Source organism: Plecotus auritus, assembly GCF_963455305.1.
Source record: "Plecotus auritus genome assembly, chromosome: 6".
Taxonomy (NCBI): Eukaryota; Metazoa; Chordata; class Mammalia; order Chiroptera; family Vespertilionidae; genus Plecotus; species Plecotus auritus.
In genome coordinates, this window is record NC_137773.1 from 69,635,828 (window position 1) to 69,655,312 (window position 19,485).

A 19,485-nucleotide genomic window follows, 5' to 3' on the forward strand; every position below is an offset into this window, starting at 1 on the left:
TGTTGCCACAGAATGGAGCAGCCCTATTATCCATCTTTGCCTGCAGTTTGTGGGACTCACGTTTGATACTACTTTTTTGTTCTTTGTTCATGATGTCTCTATCTAGTTAGAAGTTTTAGTGAAGTGGGGATGATTAAGCCACCTTCATTGTACTGTAAGATAGTTCTTATAAGTGTCTAATAGTTTCTAGCCCACAATTGGTGCTCCAGAGTTGATAACGGACTGCTTTTGTCATTTGCACTTAAACTATGATGGTAAATAAATCTTTGTGGACATATGGGAGTGTAATTGAATTATCTGTTCTGTTGTATATACATTTCTTGATACCAAATCTTTAAAATTTCTCCAGAAAAGATAACTGTATTTTTAGCAAATGTAAAGAATTCTCAGTTGTTCTAAATTACACATATTAGATGCATTTTTTCCAGAAAATATTTAAAGACTTTTATAGAATTGCACTTAAAGTATGTGAAATATTGTCATCCCTTTATGTAAAAATCATGCTATGTCTATTAGATTATTTTATATATTTAATATATATATATGTTCACTATATAAATGATTCACTATATAAATTATTATGTATATTGTATATACAATACAATATATATTTCAACTTACTCTAAAATTCAAGATAGTTTTTCAGATGCAATTCTTGCTTAATCCCTTATTGCTAAATTGGTTAGTGTTTTATTTTTATGTTATTTTACCAAAATGGCCCTGTAGGTCATCTGATCATGGAGTGAGGAACTCGTTGTTTGTTTTACTTAAAATGGATGTTATTTTTGGAGAAATAGTTCTTACCCATGGTTTCATATATAAAATGGTTCATAGATTGTTTCTGTGGGCTGGACAAATACTCCACAATTGTATGCTATTGTGTGAAAACTATGAGAGTGTATTTGAATATATAATTTTCTGGTTTGAGTTTCCATACCTTTCACCAGATTCTCAAAACTTTCTCAAGCCATTGGTTTAAAAGGATAAAAAAATAGCTCTTGCTTTTAAATACTTGGTTCAGAAGTTTAACATATTTGAGGAATTCCAAAGCCTCATTTTATAATTGGAGCAATTATAAAGGGACAGAGGATTATAGACATTATTTAGCAAGTCATGTCAAAATTTGTTTTTGTCTCAAAACTTCCTACATTATTACATTCTTCTGTCCAGGTCATCCGACTGGCAATGCTCTTTATCATAGGAACTACTGTGTTATTCCACCATCCATAATACTTTTAAGTTCTAAATATTACCTTTTATTACTCTCATTTGGCACAGAAAAATTAAAGCATAATGCTAACTAAAATAAGTTTGCAAACTCCAGCCAGGTAGTGCCCAGCTAAGAATTGGTTTCTTTTTTCTTATTAGTGTTATATTGAAATTGTGTTATTTGAGGACCTGCTATACTTGACTTTTGATTTCTAGAAGATCATGGTGAAGTAATTTCAAACATGAATTTAAAATAATTTAATTTCATAGAAACATATTTGATGATATGGCAATAGGTGGCTGATATCATTGCATCTAGTGTGGGAGATTTTGGTCAATTCTTTTCAGAAAGCAACAATAGACCAGGAGACAACCCATATGTCATCCTTTTTATCTACTAAGTTTTCTTTGTGGTATATTTGCTGGTGAAATATGTGCTTTATTATTGTCTATTATGGGTAATGTACTGTGTTATGCTTTGGGGGATACAACAGTAAAAAGCGAACAGTGAGAACAAAACAAAAACCTAGGCAGAATGTATGATCTTTTAGAGTTTGCTAATTAAATTACACACAGATATTTTAAAGACTAAATAATCAAGTAAATAAATGACTACATATGTGAGACTTGCATTCATTATGGAGGATAAGCCATTTTTACTTCAAGTACAGTTTTATTTTTTATATCAGTTAACCCTAATCATTGAGTGCATTTGAACATATCTCATTTTCTCTCAATTATATGGAATTTATCATTTGTGAGGAGTACCATATTCTGGAAGAATATTGACAGCCAAAAGTGGTATTAATGTCAACCCCATTGATCCAAGCAGTGAAATGGAGCCAGACTCCTGCAAGTCAGTAGTAATTGGTAAAAATGTCTTCTGCTTCAATGGTAGTATTAGAAACAATTCACAAGTAGCCCATTAAAAAACAGTTAAACAGAAAAAAAGTTATTAGGATTATTGTTGTTGTTTTAACCTATCTTGTAATAAAGTACTCTAAATGTAATAGATATTACCAAATTTAAGAAAATGTTCAACTCAGTGGACTAAATTGAATAAGGATGCTAACAGGAACATATCCACTTAATAATTAATCACATATATCCAACTGGGGTCATATGATGTAGTGGAAAGAGAATAGTATTTAGAAGCAAAATATCTGATTGAAGATAAACATTGACATTTGTTATTAGGGTAACCATATGTCCAAATTTTCTGGGGGCAGTTATGGTTTATATCTGTTTTCCTGACACAATAATACCACCCTCTTTCATTCTTATAAGTTTACTAGAGGCCCAGTGCAGGAATTCATACATGGGTGGGGTCTGGCTGGCCCGCCCCGATGGGGTCCCATTGGCCTGGGCCAGTGGGGGAGAGGCTGCAGGCAGTTGGCTGGCCAGCCCCGCCCCCGATCAGGGTGTTGGGGGCTGATCAGGGGCCAGGCTGGCCAAGGGGTCAGGGGAGGCTGATCAGGGCCTGGATTAGGCTGGATGGCTGCCTCAGTGCATGTCATGGCCACCAGTCGTTCCTGTTGTTCTGGTCATTCTGTTGTTCTGGTTGTTGGGCTTTTATATATATATAAAATATATATTGGTTTGAACCAGACATTTTATGGTCAACTCACTATGATAGCCAACTCACAATTATAAAGTTTGCATAATACTTTTGGCTTTGAATATTGTTTTGATAACATGAAAATTATTAGAAGAACCATAGAGAGGTATATAAATAGTAGTGTATTCATTTGGTCAGGGTGATTAATGTGACTGAATAAAAGAGGGTAGTTTATTTTAGCTAGTCCTTATTGACCAAATTATGATTATTCTTATTTAAGTAGTTGTATGCCCTACTTGTTCTGTTGAAATCAAGTCATCGACCATGACTACCAGGAATATTGGAACCTAGACTTTATTTGTGATAAGAATAAGAGATAGATTCCATTTAGCTAAAATTTCAATGCATTTCCTAAACTTGAGTGAGAAAAATGGAACCAATTATTTCATGATTCATTAACATTCAATGAACTTTTGGAAATTCTTAGTCTTTGCTTTTTTATAATTTTTAAGAGATACTTATATGTCCTGTTAGCTTTGGAAAATCATAATAATTCTATTATTTTAATAAGCCATTGTTAGTAATCACACATTTTAATGTTTATTCCTGTGAATTTGATCTTAAGTGTACAATTTCTCAAAGAAAAACAATTTCATGCAACACTACTCCTGAATCCCATTTTATTTCAGATGATCTACTTTGTCTCTGGATTGGCTTTCCCTTAGCCTATTGAATCTCTTCTTGGATAGCCATTAGAGGACTTGTATTTGAAATAAAATTAAACAAAACCAGTTTTTATCAATAGCAAATGAATTTCCAACAAAGCCAAGGTCTCTTTATCAGTAAGAAAAAGAAATTAATTATTCCTAAATTTGAGATGCCATTAACTGAACACCAGGAGGACTATAAAACCTTGGCAAGTAAACATCAGCTCACCATATGAAACTTTTAAAAATATAGATTGTGGGACAGATGTTTGGGGATAGTAATTACCACTTTATGGGGTTGTTAAAAACATTAACTAGATAATGTGTATTAAAGCATGTAGCCAGTAACCTACAATTTTTAGTAGATACTCAATATAACTTTGTTGAAATCTGGGAAGAATGAAGAGTCAAGGGAATATACCCTACAAAATAATGCTCTTTCTTTTATTTTTTTCTATGCCAGCCAAGACCCTCTCCCTTAAAAATTGGTATCAATGACCATGAATTAAAGTATTTGATTCAGATAATCATTTTTAAAAGCTTTATGTGTCTTTTGAATCATTCAAAAATTTTTTTTACTTCCAAAATCTGAAATTGAAGATTCTGAACCACCTAGATTAGGATTTGAGGTCACCAAAAGACTCAATTTTACTATCTCCATCTACTGGCAGGGAGGAACTATACCCAAGCATCTGGACTGGCATAGAAAAGAGGAGAAAGAACATTTAAAAGGTAAGCAAAACATATATTTTTATTTACTCTGAATTTTTAAACTTTTCTTATCATACACTCTAATGTAATTGCACATAAGTAAGGCTGATATGAACCATATTGCGGATTAAAATTTGTTTAGGTGGTATAATAGTCTTATCTGATTCTTCAGTATGGACAAGTGCAGGCTCGAATGACTTCCTTTTACAATGGGGGTCTTTTGTATCCTTGTACCTTTAAATTTCTATTTAGTTGATCCAGTACTTCAATGCTATTTTCATTTTCTTAGTAATCCTGAAACTGTAATGTACTGAAATATCTCTAGTCTTATTCCTGTATTCTCTGATATGTTAAGACCATTTCCCTTGGCATATTATTTTGACTATTAAGGTGTAAAAAGAGTAAAATTATTTTTCTTAAAGTGTAATTTATTATTCTGGTATTTCTTAGCCTTTGTGTCCATTCTTCGTTTGTAAGTATTTTCTTTTGGCATACAGTAGTAATGAATAAAAGTGCTTTGTTAATTAATGAGTAAAGTCTTAATACATATTTATATCAGGGTCTTTTTTATTTTATTTTTGTATTTTGCTTCCCACCACAAATCTTTTATTTTGGTTGACTTTTTATCAAGAATATAACATTGCAAGCAAATTTTGAAGTATGATAACTGCTATAAAATAAATATGTGGAAGGTTTGTGGTGGTGTACAGAAATCACTATAAATTTTAATCACATAGTTTAAATTATTAGTATAGCTGTTTTAAGGCTTATGTAATGTGTATTTTTGTTTTAAAAGCCCTACTTCAACTTAATAGGAAGAGTATTAGCCATTTCTCAGGGTAATTAGTATTATTACACTTAACCGCAATTAAGTTTTCCCCTGTTTTCTCCTGCTCCTTCTCACCCCTGGGTCATTTGTTTCCTTATATCTTTGTTCCATTTAGGGGGACAGTATTCTATTTATTTCAGAAGATACATGGGTAGATTTATGGGAAACACAGGTGGAGAGTTTTCAACATCAAAAATGGATTTTATGAGCAAGAAGTTTCAAGGAAATGCTCTGTTCCAACAGGTCTGTTCATTTGTGGGAGGTCACAAATGCAGTTGGTCCATTTGCTGGCTGGGGGATTACACTCACATAAACAGTGCAAATACCTTGTGGCTCCTGACAGTGTCCAATCTGACAAACATATCCTCAAAGTCTTCATTGAGATCAGAGATAGAAAAGTAGGTATTTTTAAATAACGTTGAAGCAACTAGTGATAATGAGGTATTAGACAATAATCTCTCCTCACAAATGAAACTTCTGGTGGGCTTTGTGAAGTTCAATTCAGTCCCTATTTTGAATAAAAGTATGTATCTTCTTAAATCTGTCCCATCTATGTTTCAGCTTCTCTTTTTAGACCTCTCTTAAAGCTAGTTTTTGCTTAAGAATTCTGTTAATGGGTATATCCAAACCAACTCCAGAATAAAGTATACTTAACGTCTTCATGTTGGTGCTTATTCACTCTTTTGTAATAGACCAACTAGATGGCAAAATAATATAAGTTGAGATGAAATAGCTTGGCATGATTATTTTCATTTTCATTATTAAAAATATATTTCTTTTGAGAAATAAAATTTAAGCACCCAATTTTCCCACTAAAATTGTGTTTTATTAGTACTTTATGGCTGTCATTTCTATTAAAAGCCTCATATCTATATTTTATTCATATTTTAACATCATGTTAAGATTGACAGGAGTTATTGAGGGCAGAGGGTGGGGATGGAAGATGATGTTTGCCAGCAGGGTAGAATGGTTAGAACATTTCTGAGTATATTTATATTTAATCCAGCCTATAAGGGCGATCATGTCCCAGGATAATTGCACTTCATTTGGTTCTGATATCATTATGTGGATTTACTACTGAAACCAAAGATTTTACTACAAATAGAACTTATAAATCTCAGATATTGCTTATGGAAATGCAAATACTTTATCACTTATTTACAGCATTTAATAACATTTAAAACATAAGTAGGAGGATATAACTTGTATAGATGTGACCAAATGAATTATTTTTTCTATATTTGAGTATTATTCATAAGAAATTCATAGGCTTATGAATAATACTCAAATATAGAAAAAATAATTCACCTTTGAACATAAAATGCTAAATGCAAGTAGGAAGCATAAAAGTCATTTTTCAGCACTTGTGATTACTGAATATATTAAGACTGAAATAAATATATTACTATTTTATTGTATCTTAGGAATTACTTATTTTGCTTATTTCAGAGGTTAACCTAAAAGAAAATTTCATAGTTTAAATATTCATTGAAGGCATAAACTAGTGGTCTTATTTGTACTTTTCTCTGAAATAGTAGGTTTGTATTGATCACCTGAATTTTAAACATCTTTCCAATAGAATGTAAGTACTGTATCTAGACATTATGTACTCACAAAGAAATAGGTAGCTACTTTCCGTATTTGAAATTGCTGATAAATTCCAACCTGAGTGTTGTAAGTTATATGTGCTGTGCAGATTAAAAATTGCCAGATGTGGAGTCTCTAAAACAGATGAGGTTCTTTACTGAACATACTTTCTATTAAACAAGCTTATTTGTTTCCTTGAAGTTAATATACTATGAATTTGTACTTAATGACATTAGCCAGTTTTTGTCATAATATTTCATACAAATGTATTTTTCTACTTATATTTTGTGTAAATTTTCTACATTGAATAACAGTTTAAATTTAACAAGAGAGTTGAATAAATTTTGAAAAATTGAATCAATAGTGTATCTTTGAAGTGATTTTTTTTTTTTTTTGGTAATGTGAATTACTCCTAATTTATTTTACATTCTGGTTTTTGTCTCTTTGTGGTACATAAAGTAATTTAATACAGAATAAGGAACAATAGCATTACCTAAACATGCTTCACTATGGTGGTGTGTGTAACATGTGTATGTACAATTACATTCATTACTAATTAATGTGTGATAAAGGCTTTATGATTCTGCGTTTATAAAGTTGGCTATTTATCCTGTGGCATAGTCGGTGAGAAGATTATTGCCAGGCTGTCTTCCACTTACAATGTGATATCCCATTTTGTAAAATGAATTTAGGTTATTTTTTTGCCATTGCCTTAAGGCTAAAACATCATGCAGTCAAATCTTTAGGCATTTCTGTATCTCATGCCTTAATACAAGAAGAATTTGATAATATTATTTCTGTATTCTCTTATGATGCCAATTCTGATATTTTAGAGCCTGAAAAAGGAACACTAACCATAATCACACCAAGATAACAGGTCTAAATCAAGACCACCTCTGGCAAGCCCAATCATGTTCACTATATAAATGATTTTGGTGGTATGTACAAAAAGTCAACACTAATTGTCTTAAATATAGTAAAAGTGATTTATTTAGTCATGTACCTGAGAAGCCCAGAGATGGAATGAATTGATTATGCCATTTGATCTGGGATGTAGCTTCTTTTTTCTATATTACCATGTATCTGCCTACTTCTGTATCAGACTGGATTATATTATGATGGCTTAATGACTACAGTAGTTCTGGATCTTACTCCTGCATCCAAATGTCCTAATTCCCAAGTATTAGGGGGAACGGGGAAGCCATTGGATTCACTCCATTTGGCCAATTAGAGTCATCCATGCAGTGAGAGAAATGGACTTACATTGAGCTTCCAGGCATACTTCTGTGGAGGGTCAATCTTGCCTTTTTTTATTCAGAGGCTATTATTTCACACTGGTAATGAGGGGTGCTGAGAAAGTACTCCCTATGCTAACTTTCTTTCATTAGTAGATTTTCCTGGAACTTCCTGAACACAGGCCCCCTTTCTTCCCATTGCTCATAGAGAGGAGGCTAATGGTTGATTTCTTATACTGCTTAGTAGATTAAAAAAAAAATCAAACCTTTTTTTATTTTTAAAAGATGGGATCAGGGTAAAGGAAATGGCAAAATTTTTACTTTTACAAATTTGTCCTTTTTTCTCCTTCATTAATCAACCTGTAGAAGGAAATCAGAAATATAAAATCACTTCCTAAAAAACACTGCTTCTTGTTTAATCAATTTGATCTTGAAACTGGAATTCTTTTACATATGACCAATATTGCATAGCAATCTCCTATTTGCTGATTTTAGAAAAACTTCATACCTGATAATAAATTTTTTTCTCTCATTGTATTTAAATTAGACAGAATGTGGTGGACAAAGTTTCTCCTTCATGTACAGACTGATTTATAGTTATTAAGATGGTTAATTTATTCAGTTATCATTTTATTGAACTTTAAAATAGGTTGTGATTATTTCTAGTTTATAAAAAATGACATCAAATACCTTGCCTAAAGTAACTAATTTTATCATCAATTGATTTATTTTCATATATTAAGACAAAATAATGATTATAATTGTAGCTTTCTCAAATACGTCAAAATTATATAACATTTATTTTTAAAAAACTAAGCAAGCATATAAAGAAAATGGCAAATCTCAATAGTGAGTACTCTACTATCTATAGCTTTCAGCTGAAAAAATACATGTAGATTCTAATAGATGAATTTTGAGTAAAATATCAAATACAAATTTTGGGACTTTAATTGGTGAGGTGTATAAATTATAAAATCTCTTTAATTTTATATGAACAGTCTCTGGAAATTTAGGAATTAAAGATAAAATTTTAAAATAACACATAAAATGGTTTTGGGCTATGTTCTGGGATATCAAATTTGTTTCTATTGATATGTATGAAGTAGTGATGTGTGCTGGGCACAGTGCTAGATACTGGTTGTGGACTTTAATAAAAATAGTTTTGTCATCTAGGAATTTATAGTGGGGTAGAAAAGAAAGATCAGCCCATATATTATGATTAAAATATGCAGTCCTGAAGGAATGAATGCACACAAGAATCAGGATAGCAGTCTAAACTAGGTAACATCCAAGTGGGTTTTGAATATTAATTATTAGTACCATTACTTAGTGGAGTAAAGATACTCAATTAAAGTCCCAGAAGTTGTCATATTAAGAGGACGAGATTTTTGTTTGTTTGTTTCTAATGTCCCAAGTACCTGGAACAGTGCATGACACATGATAGAGTCTCAACATATGATTTTTGACTACTCATTCCCTGGAGGAATAAAATGATTATATTCTGGGATAAATTCAAGAACCTAAATTGAGCGTATCTTTTTTTAAAAAATATATTTTATTGATTTTTTACAGAGAGGAAGGAAGAGGGATAGAGAGTTAGAAACATCATTGAGAGAGAAACATCAATCAGCTGCCTCCTGCACACCTCCTACTGGGGATCTGCCCGCAACCAAGTTACGTGCCCTTGACCAGAATCAAACCTGGGACCTTTCAGTCCGCAGGCTGACGCTCTATCCACTGAGCCAAATCGGTTTTGGCAAGCACATCTTAAATATATTGTTTTATGGATTACTTAATATAGCAATCCCTTAATTTATTTTTCCTTAATGAACATTTATTCATGTAATTTTTAAACAGTTTGGATAAAGAAAACTAACTTTGTTGATTATCTTTGTTTTATTTTGCTACTTCTTTAAAGGTATGGCAAACAATACATTGAGCTGATGGAGTCTGAGTTTTCTGTCTAGTATATTTGTCTTTTGTATTAATAGTCAGAATTATAAATATGAATCATGAAAATGAGATACCTATATTGTTTGGAATTTTTCTTTTCTTTTTCTTTATTTTTAAAATTCTATTTTTATTGTTGAAAGTATTACATATGTCCCCCTTTCCCCCCCCCCCGGATTGGCGCCCTCTATCACCCCCACAAGGCTTTCTTTGCACTATTATCTGTGTCCACGAGTTATGCATATATGCATATAAGGTCTTTGGTTAATCTCTCCAGACCCCTTCCCTCTTGAGATTCCTCAGTTTGTATGGAGAGATGTCTCTTTGCTATGTGGAGCTCGTATATCTTCCCTCTACAGAATCAAAGACAATTAGGATGAGATTACTCTAGTTTTCCTAGGAAAAAGGTGCCAATCATGGAAGCAGTAAAACTAGCTTTTACATATACTGTATATGTCATGTGTTTTTAACTATTGCTTAAAAGTTAAAAATTTGTTAATTGAGAGCTAATGAGAGTGGAAACAGAAATAGCTTATTACAAACACAGTAATAAAATTAGAATAAATAAGGTTTATCACAGGGGGAAAACAGTGTGCAGAGCAAAGCACACGTAAGACTGGTGAATAAGTAAGGGTTTGAAAATAGATGCAGCTGACTATTACAGAAATGCCTGTATATGCACAATTTAAAATTAACACATATTTGCAAGTAAACACATCAAAAATTTTACAGGACATCAGTGAAGTTTACTAGTTTATGTGTGACATGTCACTATAGTCTTGCCTATGTGAAACAGGAACCAGAATTCTTCAGAACTCTAAAACTAAACCAAGAGTGGAGACTCATTTCTTTAGCCTAGTTCTTAGTATTACAGCTTTTTCTTTCGACAATCAACTTATAATATTAGAATAGAGAAGGAAATGGATGATTTATCTTTCTTTATGAATTATATATTATCCAGAAACACCTTTTTTACAGTGTTATCTTTATTAAGCATTTTCAATTATTATAATTTTCATTGCTTATTATCCTTTTATTTCTACTCTCTTTTAGCTTCAAAGGGACTAACAGCATGGCAAATATTAGGATATTATTTTAATCATAATGCTAAGCTTATTGAATGCATATGAATATACAATGATTCTATGTAGTTGAATTATATGTGCATATTTATAATCAACTGTTTTATTGTATTTGCATGATTAACTTTCCTTTATTCTTTTCTTTTCGATTTTTGTTTCATTTTAGTTTTTAATACTTATACCTTAAGGGTTTGTACAGGATAATATGAAATGATGTATACTTATAATTTAAAAAATTTATTGTTTGTGAACATTTTTATTTTCATGCTAAATTCATCTATGATGATTGAGTTATTCTTGTTTAGAATACATTGAATGGAGTATCTTGGAAATATTGTAGTGATTTGACTACATGCAGTAGTTTTATTTCATTGGTATTTTTTTGTGCGGACTGTTATTGACTATAGGAAAGAAGCTATGTGATAAAATAGTTACAAAATATGTACCTATCTCATTCTTAAAATACCAGTAAGTTATATATTTGGAAAAATGACATTTTTAAATAGTAGGGCTATAAATGTAGAGTCTTAATTTGGTAGAACTTACTGTTTGTTGCTTTTTTTCATTTTTATTATAGAGGTAGTAGTTGAGATTTATATAAATCATATGTGTTTGGTGGCAAACCTCACTGCACTTTTAGATGAATTTTTGGGAGCAGCAATTTAACTTAGGAAATTTACAATGCTTAGCACAAATAAGTCTTAGCTTTTTAGTCTATGAATTATGTTTAGTTATAGTTTAGCAGAATTGTGAATTATAAAGAAAATAAAAAAAATGATGTTAACATTTAAGTATATACTTTTTATCTACGAGCTTTTTTGCTTGGAGATATAAAAATAGATTCAAATCTTTTAATAACCACTTAGTTTTCTAGATTATATATGAAAGAGTAAACGTTGCTGTATTTGTAAATAGTGCCTTGAGATATAAGGCATTTGCTTTGAGACAAAATGGGGAAATGTTAATAAATCTGATTGAAAAAATTAACTTATTAGAAATATTAGTTATAAAAAAAAGAAGAATCTTTGATATAAGCTACTGTTATGTGTAGATTGTTGGCAGAAAATTTAAGGAGTGGGGAAATATCTCATTTTCATTTAAATTTTTAAAATTTATTAATTTTAGAGAGATAGGAAGAGAGAAAGAGAGAGAGAGAGAGAGAGAGAGAGATTTGTTGTTTGACTTATTCATGCATTTATTGGTTGATTCTTGTATGTGCCCTAACCAGGGTTCAAACTCTCAACCTTGCAATTTCAGGACAACACTCTAAGTGACCTAGTTACCCGGCCAGGGCTCATTTTTAAAAGAAAGCTTCAAAAACAATTCATTAATTTAATTTTAATAGTAAATTATCATTATTTTCTATAGGGAAGATATCATCTAACTTGATAGATCTTTTGTCTTCTTAGGAGATATACTGGTGCTAAATTATGTGCATAGAGGAGTTATTGATCATTTCATATATGTCAATATAGCCAACAGCAGTATCAAAAATTAGCATCCAATTTAAAAGAGAATGTATTTCTATTTAGGTTACTTACTGCTGAGGACAAAGTTAGGCACACATTTAGGTACTTAAAGCATATTTTACTAATATGATGATCTTCCCCATAATGTGTACTGGGTATTGTCAAAGGACATTATTTATGTCTTTACCTTGTCTCCCTATTTCTAGGTTAGAAAATACAAAAAATACTTACCAAACTGATTGTTAAAACAGCTGTTTATGAGGATGAAAACACTGCTTTAGGAATCATATATAAACTTGTTAAAATTATTTTGGGTGCTTTAACAATCAAAAAGGTTATTATTTAACCTTAATAACATGACCCTTCTAATACATGACTCTTGACATTGTCTTTTAAATTAAAGGAATTTCTTAGAGCAGTATTCTTAAATTGCATTTTACCAGAGTTCAATCATGTATTTTGACTAACATAATGCTAAATGAAAAGTTGTTGCATTTATTGTACCTGCTAGTATTCTGATTGTTGTTGAAGAATGGAGGCAAAAAGGAATAACTTGCCATGCGAACAGCTTTGTGCCCAATAGAAGATGTATTCATTTCTAATAATATGTAAGAAATTATCATAAATTTAGCCATTTAAAACTCACTTTATTTCGTCTTAGCTCTATAGGTCAGCAGTCTGGGCATCCTATGACTAGGTTCTTGCTCAGAGTTGCAGGAGGCTAAAATCAAGGTGTCAGCCAGACTTGATTCTTTCTGGGGGCTGTGGAGAAGAGTCTACTTCCAAGTTTCTTCAGGTTCCTGAGGTTTTAGGACTGAGGTCCCATTTCCTTGCTAGCTGTCAGCCTTAGACTGTGTTCTGCTTTTGGAGGCTTTCCACAACCCTTGGCATGTCACCTCCTCCATGTTCATTGCCAGCAATAAATAATCAACCTGTTGTTGAATTTCTCTTACGCTTTGAATTTCTTTGAACTCAGGTCGGGCCCAGCTCCTTTTAAGGGTTCACCCTATTAGGTTAGGCTCAGGCAGATAATTTACATTTTGATGAACTCGAAGTTATCTAACCTAATCATGATTAGGGGGGAGTTCAATCATAATTTGTATTTTTAAAACTAGTTATATCACAATTTTTGTTGTTGTTGTTGTTCTAATATGACTCATATTTGATAAGTTCTTGGAGATTAGGGTTTTAATTTTATTGCAATTTTAGGAATCCAAAAGTATTGGTTGTTTGAAATTTTGGTAATTTGATTAAAATTACTAATTTGCTTTGTTCTTTGAAGTATATCTATACACAGGATTTTACTCAATTCCGTTAAAATAATCTCTCTTTTTCTGGTTAAATTCTGAAGAGAGTAGTACTTAATTTACATTGTATGAAGTATATCCAACACTTGTTTGGGTAAAATGTGGATGATTAAAAAAACATTTATTTTGAAACCGGTAATTTTTTAAATGTCTGTTCTCAATGTAAATCTATACCTATGTTTTTGTTTTAGGAGTACAAGCTCCCCAGCATGAGAGAATTATTACTGTGTCTACTAATGGAAGTATTCACAGCCCAAAGTTTCCTCATACTTATCCAAGAAATATGGTCTTGGTATGGAGATTAGTAGCAGCAGAGGAAAATGTATGGATACAACTTACATTTGATGAAAGATTTGGGCTTGAAGAACCAGAAGATGACATATGCAAGTAAGTTATCATACTAGAAATTCCAACAGATTGTAACAACTGTTATAGTCTTTCAAGTTGCTTCATTTTGATGATGTGATTTTAAATGGCGTCTTTTGTTCTGTTATGTTTTCCTGGAGATCCAAGAAATTTACAACCTTATTTAAGCTATGTTTCATTTAAAATTAGAAGACGCATACATACAAATACACAGTCAGTAGTTTTTTTCTACCTCTGAACATAATTTGAGAAAATTTCAGGTAAAAAATACATATAGAGTAAAACTGTAAAATAAGGAATTGGGAATAAAAAGCCAAGTGAAGGACTGCAGTTGTGCCAGAAAAGTTGTTACCATTAGTGCTGAAAATTTTACATTGGAACTTCCTGACAGTCAAACAAGAAAATAAAGAATAAGTTATTAAAAGTAAATGCAGTTCATGGGTACATATTACCCATCATACCTAGTATTCATAAGTACAGTACACATATGGATACATTTCTACACATAGGTCCAAGAAGTTTTAATATTTCATCACAAAAATTATGGATCTGAAAGCAGAATTAGAAATTTAGGCTAACTTTATGGTCTGGCCTGTAGAAACTTATCATAATTCTCCTAGAAGCATTCATGAACCAAAGTCAGCTGGAGTATTTCACCCCCGCAAAAGACCACCTACTGTATGTCATACAAATATTACTCTTTAAATCCTATGTGAATACACTTGTCAAGGTTGGGTGGTCTTATTGAAGATTTTTCACGTCAGTGGCGTTTGTATATCATAAAATATTTTACTTGAGCTTCCTTGCAGGGTTCTTTATTTTTTCTTTGATATACAAGTTATAAAAGAGAATTTTCATTTTATGATGTATTACAGATAAAGATTTCAATGCAGATGAAATAAACTTTGTACTTGCTGTCATCACAATTTGTATCTTTAACATTTACATGGTTAGATTTTTTTTCACATTTCTGCATTCTGCAACATTGCATGTCATATTATTTTTTCTTACATCTATAATCTTAGACTTTGAGAATAGAAGCTGTCCTAGCTATCTTTAGAGATATGGAGAAGTGTCTTCCCTATATATCATTCATATTTTATACCTACATCAATGCTAAAACCCATTTTCCTACCACCCATCTTAGTTTTTCACCATGCTATAAACTTTACCACTTGTATTCTTTTCATAGATAGGATTTCTTAATATTGTCAAAAGTTGTGAAAGGTTTAAGATATTGTACCATTTCAAAGTAGCCAGTTAGCCTACCACAACTTCATGAATGCCAATAGAAGACAGGAGCCTCTTGGGCCAGAGACAAAGGGCTTTGTTACAATAGTAGCAGTAGCCATAGTATTAGTACTTTCTCGTGCCTCTTCCCCTAATTCCAATTCCCACAGGTCAATGCCAAGAGAGCTACATGATACCTGCATGCTGAATGATTTGTGTTATGGGAGAGGAATTGTTATATATGTGTGTATGTATATAATGTATGTTAATAATCCTATCCAATAAAAGAGTAATATGCAAATTGACTATCACTCCAACACACAAGATGGCTGCCCCCATGTGGTCAAAGATGGCCACCCTCATGTGGACACAAGATGGCTGCCACAAGATGGCCAGCAGAGGAGGGCAGTTGGAAGGGACCAGGCCAGCAGGGGAGGGCAGCTGGAGGGGGGGACTAGGCCTACATGGGAGGACAGTTGGGGGGACCCAGGCCTGCAGGGGAGAACAGTTCGGGGGGGGGACCCAGGCCTGCAGGGGAGGGCAGTTGGGGGCAATCAGGCCTGCAGGGAAGGACAGTTGGGGGGGGGGACCCTGGCCTGCAGGGGAAGGAAGTTGGGGGCAACCAGGCTAGCAAGGGAGAGCAGTTAGGGGTGACTGGACCAGCAGGGGAGGGCAGTTGGGGGCAACCAGGCCTGTAGGGAAGGACAATTAGGGTGACCAGGCGGGCAGGGGAGGGCAGTTAAGGACAATCGGGCCAGCAGGGGAGCAGTTAAGCGTCGATCAGGCTGACAGGCAGAAGTGGTTAGGGGCAATCAGACAGGCAGGCAGGCAGGCAGGCCGGCGAGTGGTTGGGAACCAGCACTCCTGGATTGTGAGAGGGATGTCCGACTGACCGTTTAGGCCCGATTCCAGTGGGATCAGGCCTAAACAGGCAGTCGGACATCCCTCGAGGGGTCCCAGATTGGGGAGGGTGCAGGCTGGGCTGAGGGACACCCACCCCATGCACGAATTTTGTGTACTGGGCCTCTAGTTAAATAATAATAAATGAACTATCATTCAGCATGTCTAACCTATGTTGTGACTTAACTCAGACAGTATGAGACTCAACTTAAAAATGTGACTCTTTCGCCAAAACCGGTTTGGCTCAGTGGATAGAGCGTCAGCCTGCAGACTGAAAGGTCCCGGGTTCGATTCCGGTCAAGGGCATGTAACTTGGTTGCGGGCACATCCCCAGTGGGAGGTGTGCAAGAGGCAGCTGATCGATGTTTCTCTCTCATCGATGTTTCTGACTATCTATCCCTCTTCCTTCCTCTCTGTAAAAAATCAATAAAATATATTAAAAAAAAATGTGACTCTTTCAATAATAGTTCTGAAGTCCCCTCCTTATGTTTTTCCCTGATTACCCCTCTTATCCCTGCATTTCTAATTAATATCTTTAGCTTTTTTTTCACTTCATATCTTGATTTTCTCTATAATTTTATGCATATATTTCCATATGTACTGTCCTATAAAAAGTAAATTATTTTTTGCCTGTTTTGAAATATATATCAATGGGATAATTTTGAGTGTTTACTTTTGTGACTTGCTATGCATTTCAAAACAAGCAAAACGAAACAATATGATATTTTTTAAAGTTAGCTTATGTCAACGCATATAGGTTAGATCATTTGTTTACCTTAATAAATAGTCTGTTTATAATGGCTACCTAGGAATGCATATTAACTTAATATCTAAAACCAATCAATGTTTACTCCCTTCCCAAAATATAAAATTACCTGAGAATATTTTAACTACTGTGAATGTTAACTCCCCAGATACCACCACACTATATTGATAAGACAGAGCTGAGTTTATTGCTTACCTTGGTGACAGAGAAGACCATGTTAACAGCTTTAGTAGACTCTGGGGAGGAAAAGCAAAGCCAAAAATGGATCTTTCAATGTGGAGACTTGGTTAAGATGGGTAAGAATCAGGATTAAATAGTTTACATTTGGTGGAAACAAGGAAGGGTATTTTAGGGAAGAGTTTCATCAATGTTAATACTTTCAGTTGAAGAAGTTAATGGTTCTTTTGGGAAGTTCATGTAATGAAGAGTAAAGTTAATTGCCTGGGCAATAATGATGACAATAAAATAGTAATGTCATGTAATTACAAAGAAACACTGGTGGGTGTTTTTGTCCTATCATCCAAGCTGGTTAAGTACAGTTAACCCCACTTCTCATTAGTATGCATATGATAATTATTGTGGGTTTTAGTTTTGTATCTTTTAACTTCACAAACAAGACATTGCTTTTATTATTTCATGTAATCTATAGGTGATCAAAAATTATTAGTTTTCTTTAAAATTAAAAAATATTTTGAATATTTTCATCTTTTCCTGCAGTTTATAATAGAATTAATGTGGCATTAATATTTGCTCATTTATTTACTCTTACATTCAACAAGCACTTCTTGAGCATGAGCACTGTGGTAGGTAATAGGATGACAGTAGTGAGTAGGAAATGGCTCAGACCCTTGTCTAGCTTAGTCTGGGTAAGGAGTCAGACAGACAAGTAAACAGTCAAATAAAACAAAATGCCACCAGTCCCAGGATATGGTAAATATGGAGAACAGTTATACTGTAACTGATTATAGTTAGATAGCTTTGTTGACCATTTTCTAGCTCTTATCACAACTGTGTATCTTACTGGTAGCAGTGTCTAAATAATTATTATTAATTATCATGGAGAATTGTGTGAGGATGAATTTACCCTGCCAAGCAGACCTCAAAATTCAAATATTCACTGTCTGTGGTTTGTTCTAGTAGATATAGCTTTCAAGGAGAGTATAGGTTTCTTACATCAATTTTACATTGCCAGTGTAGGCTGTGGGTGATAAAATTATAAGGAAATAATTGTTTTTTGACAACAACATAAAGTATTCCTTAGTTGCATGACCATACAATTGAAATAAAAGAAGACAATATTGTTTACTTAGCTAATAATGACGTTGGAAATTGCCAGTTTCAATATTTTTGACATTAGAAATATTTCTAGCCCTAGCAGGTGTGGCTCAGTGGATAGAACATTGACCTGAGGACCAAAGGGTCTTGGGTTTGATTCCATTCAAGGGCACATATCTTGGTTGTAGGCTCTTCCCCAGCCTGAGCCCTGGTCAGGGCTCCTGTGGGAGGCAACCAATTGATGTTTTTCTCTCACATTGATATTTCTCTCTGTCTTTCCCTCTTTCTTTCCATCTCTCTAAAAAATCAATGGAAAAAATATCCTCAGGTGAAGATTAACGAAAAATAAATATTTCTATTAGACAACCCAAGGAATAACTTAGAATTTTAAATGGTCATTATATTATGGAGAAGAGGGTTAGTCTGGATTTCTATGAGCTCTGAGAAAAGCAGATGATACAGACCTATATTACATCATGTCTACATGTCTAGGAATATTACAATTCTGCTACAGCTGTGCCTTAACAAAATATTTTCCTAATAAATTGTGGCATAAATTTAAAAATAGTGAGATTTATACCAGAAAGTGTAACTGTAAGACTCTCAGTTTCAGATGACCACAAATAATTAGCCAATGACTGTAACAATCTTGAAAAGAAAATATTTGGATTATGTTAGTAAAAATTTCTGAGCAATGCCATTCTGTCGTTTTTGCTCCACCTCTATAGACTTGCTTCCCTGTGGTTGACTCCATTCTCAATCAGTCTGTCTTCACATACTAGAAGAAAAAGGCCCAGAAGTACCAATATTTTAGCACTTACAATCTTTGAAGGAGACAAGGACTCTTCCTGTAAAAGTTCTTGAAAGAGTTATGATTGGTCTGTTGTTGTTTTTTTTTTTATTTTTAAAATATATTTTATTGATATTTTACAGAGAGGAAGGAAGAGGGATAGAGAGCTAGAAACATCAACGAGAGAGAAACATCGATCAGCTGCCTCCTGCACACCTCCCACTGGGGATGTGCCCGCAACTAATGTACATGCCCTTGACCGGAATCGAACCAGGGACCCTTCAGTCTGCAGGCCGATGCTCTATCCACTGAGCCAAACCGGTTTTGGCATGTTGTTGTTTTTTTAAAGATATTTTTATTGATTTCAGAGAGGAAAGGAGAGGAAGAGAGAGATAGAAACATCAATGATGAGAGAGAATCATTGATCGGCTGCTTCTTGCACATGCCTCCTTCTGGGGATCCAGCCTGCAACCTGGGCATGTGCCCTTGACTGGAATCGAACCTAAGACCCTTC

General features: G+C 33.5%; 1 protein-coding gene across 2 annotated transcripts in view; it reads left to right on the top strand.

The window, feature by feature from the left end:
- Positions 1-19,485, top strand: part of PDGFC (platelet derived growth factor C) — a 187,545-nt gene that overhangs the window by 87,194 nt on the left and 80,866 nt on the right. Inside the window, exons 1-2 of one of the 2 annotated variants that reach the window (XM_080673232.1) lie at positions 4,151-4,206; positions 13,836-14,031. In XM_080673232.1, coding sequence (XP_080529358.1) covers positions 13,928-14,031 — 104 coding nt within the window. In that variant the 5' untranslated portion in view covers positions 4,151-4,206; positions 13,836-13,927. Of the gene's footprint in view, positions 1-4,150; positions 4,207-13,835; positions 14,032-19,485 lie in introns of those variants that run through there. The other variant, XM_080673231.1, reaches the window with a different exon arrangement.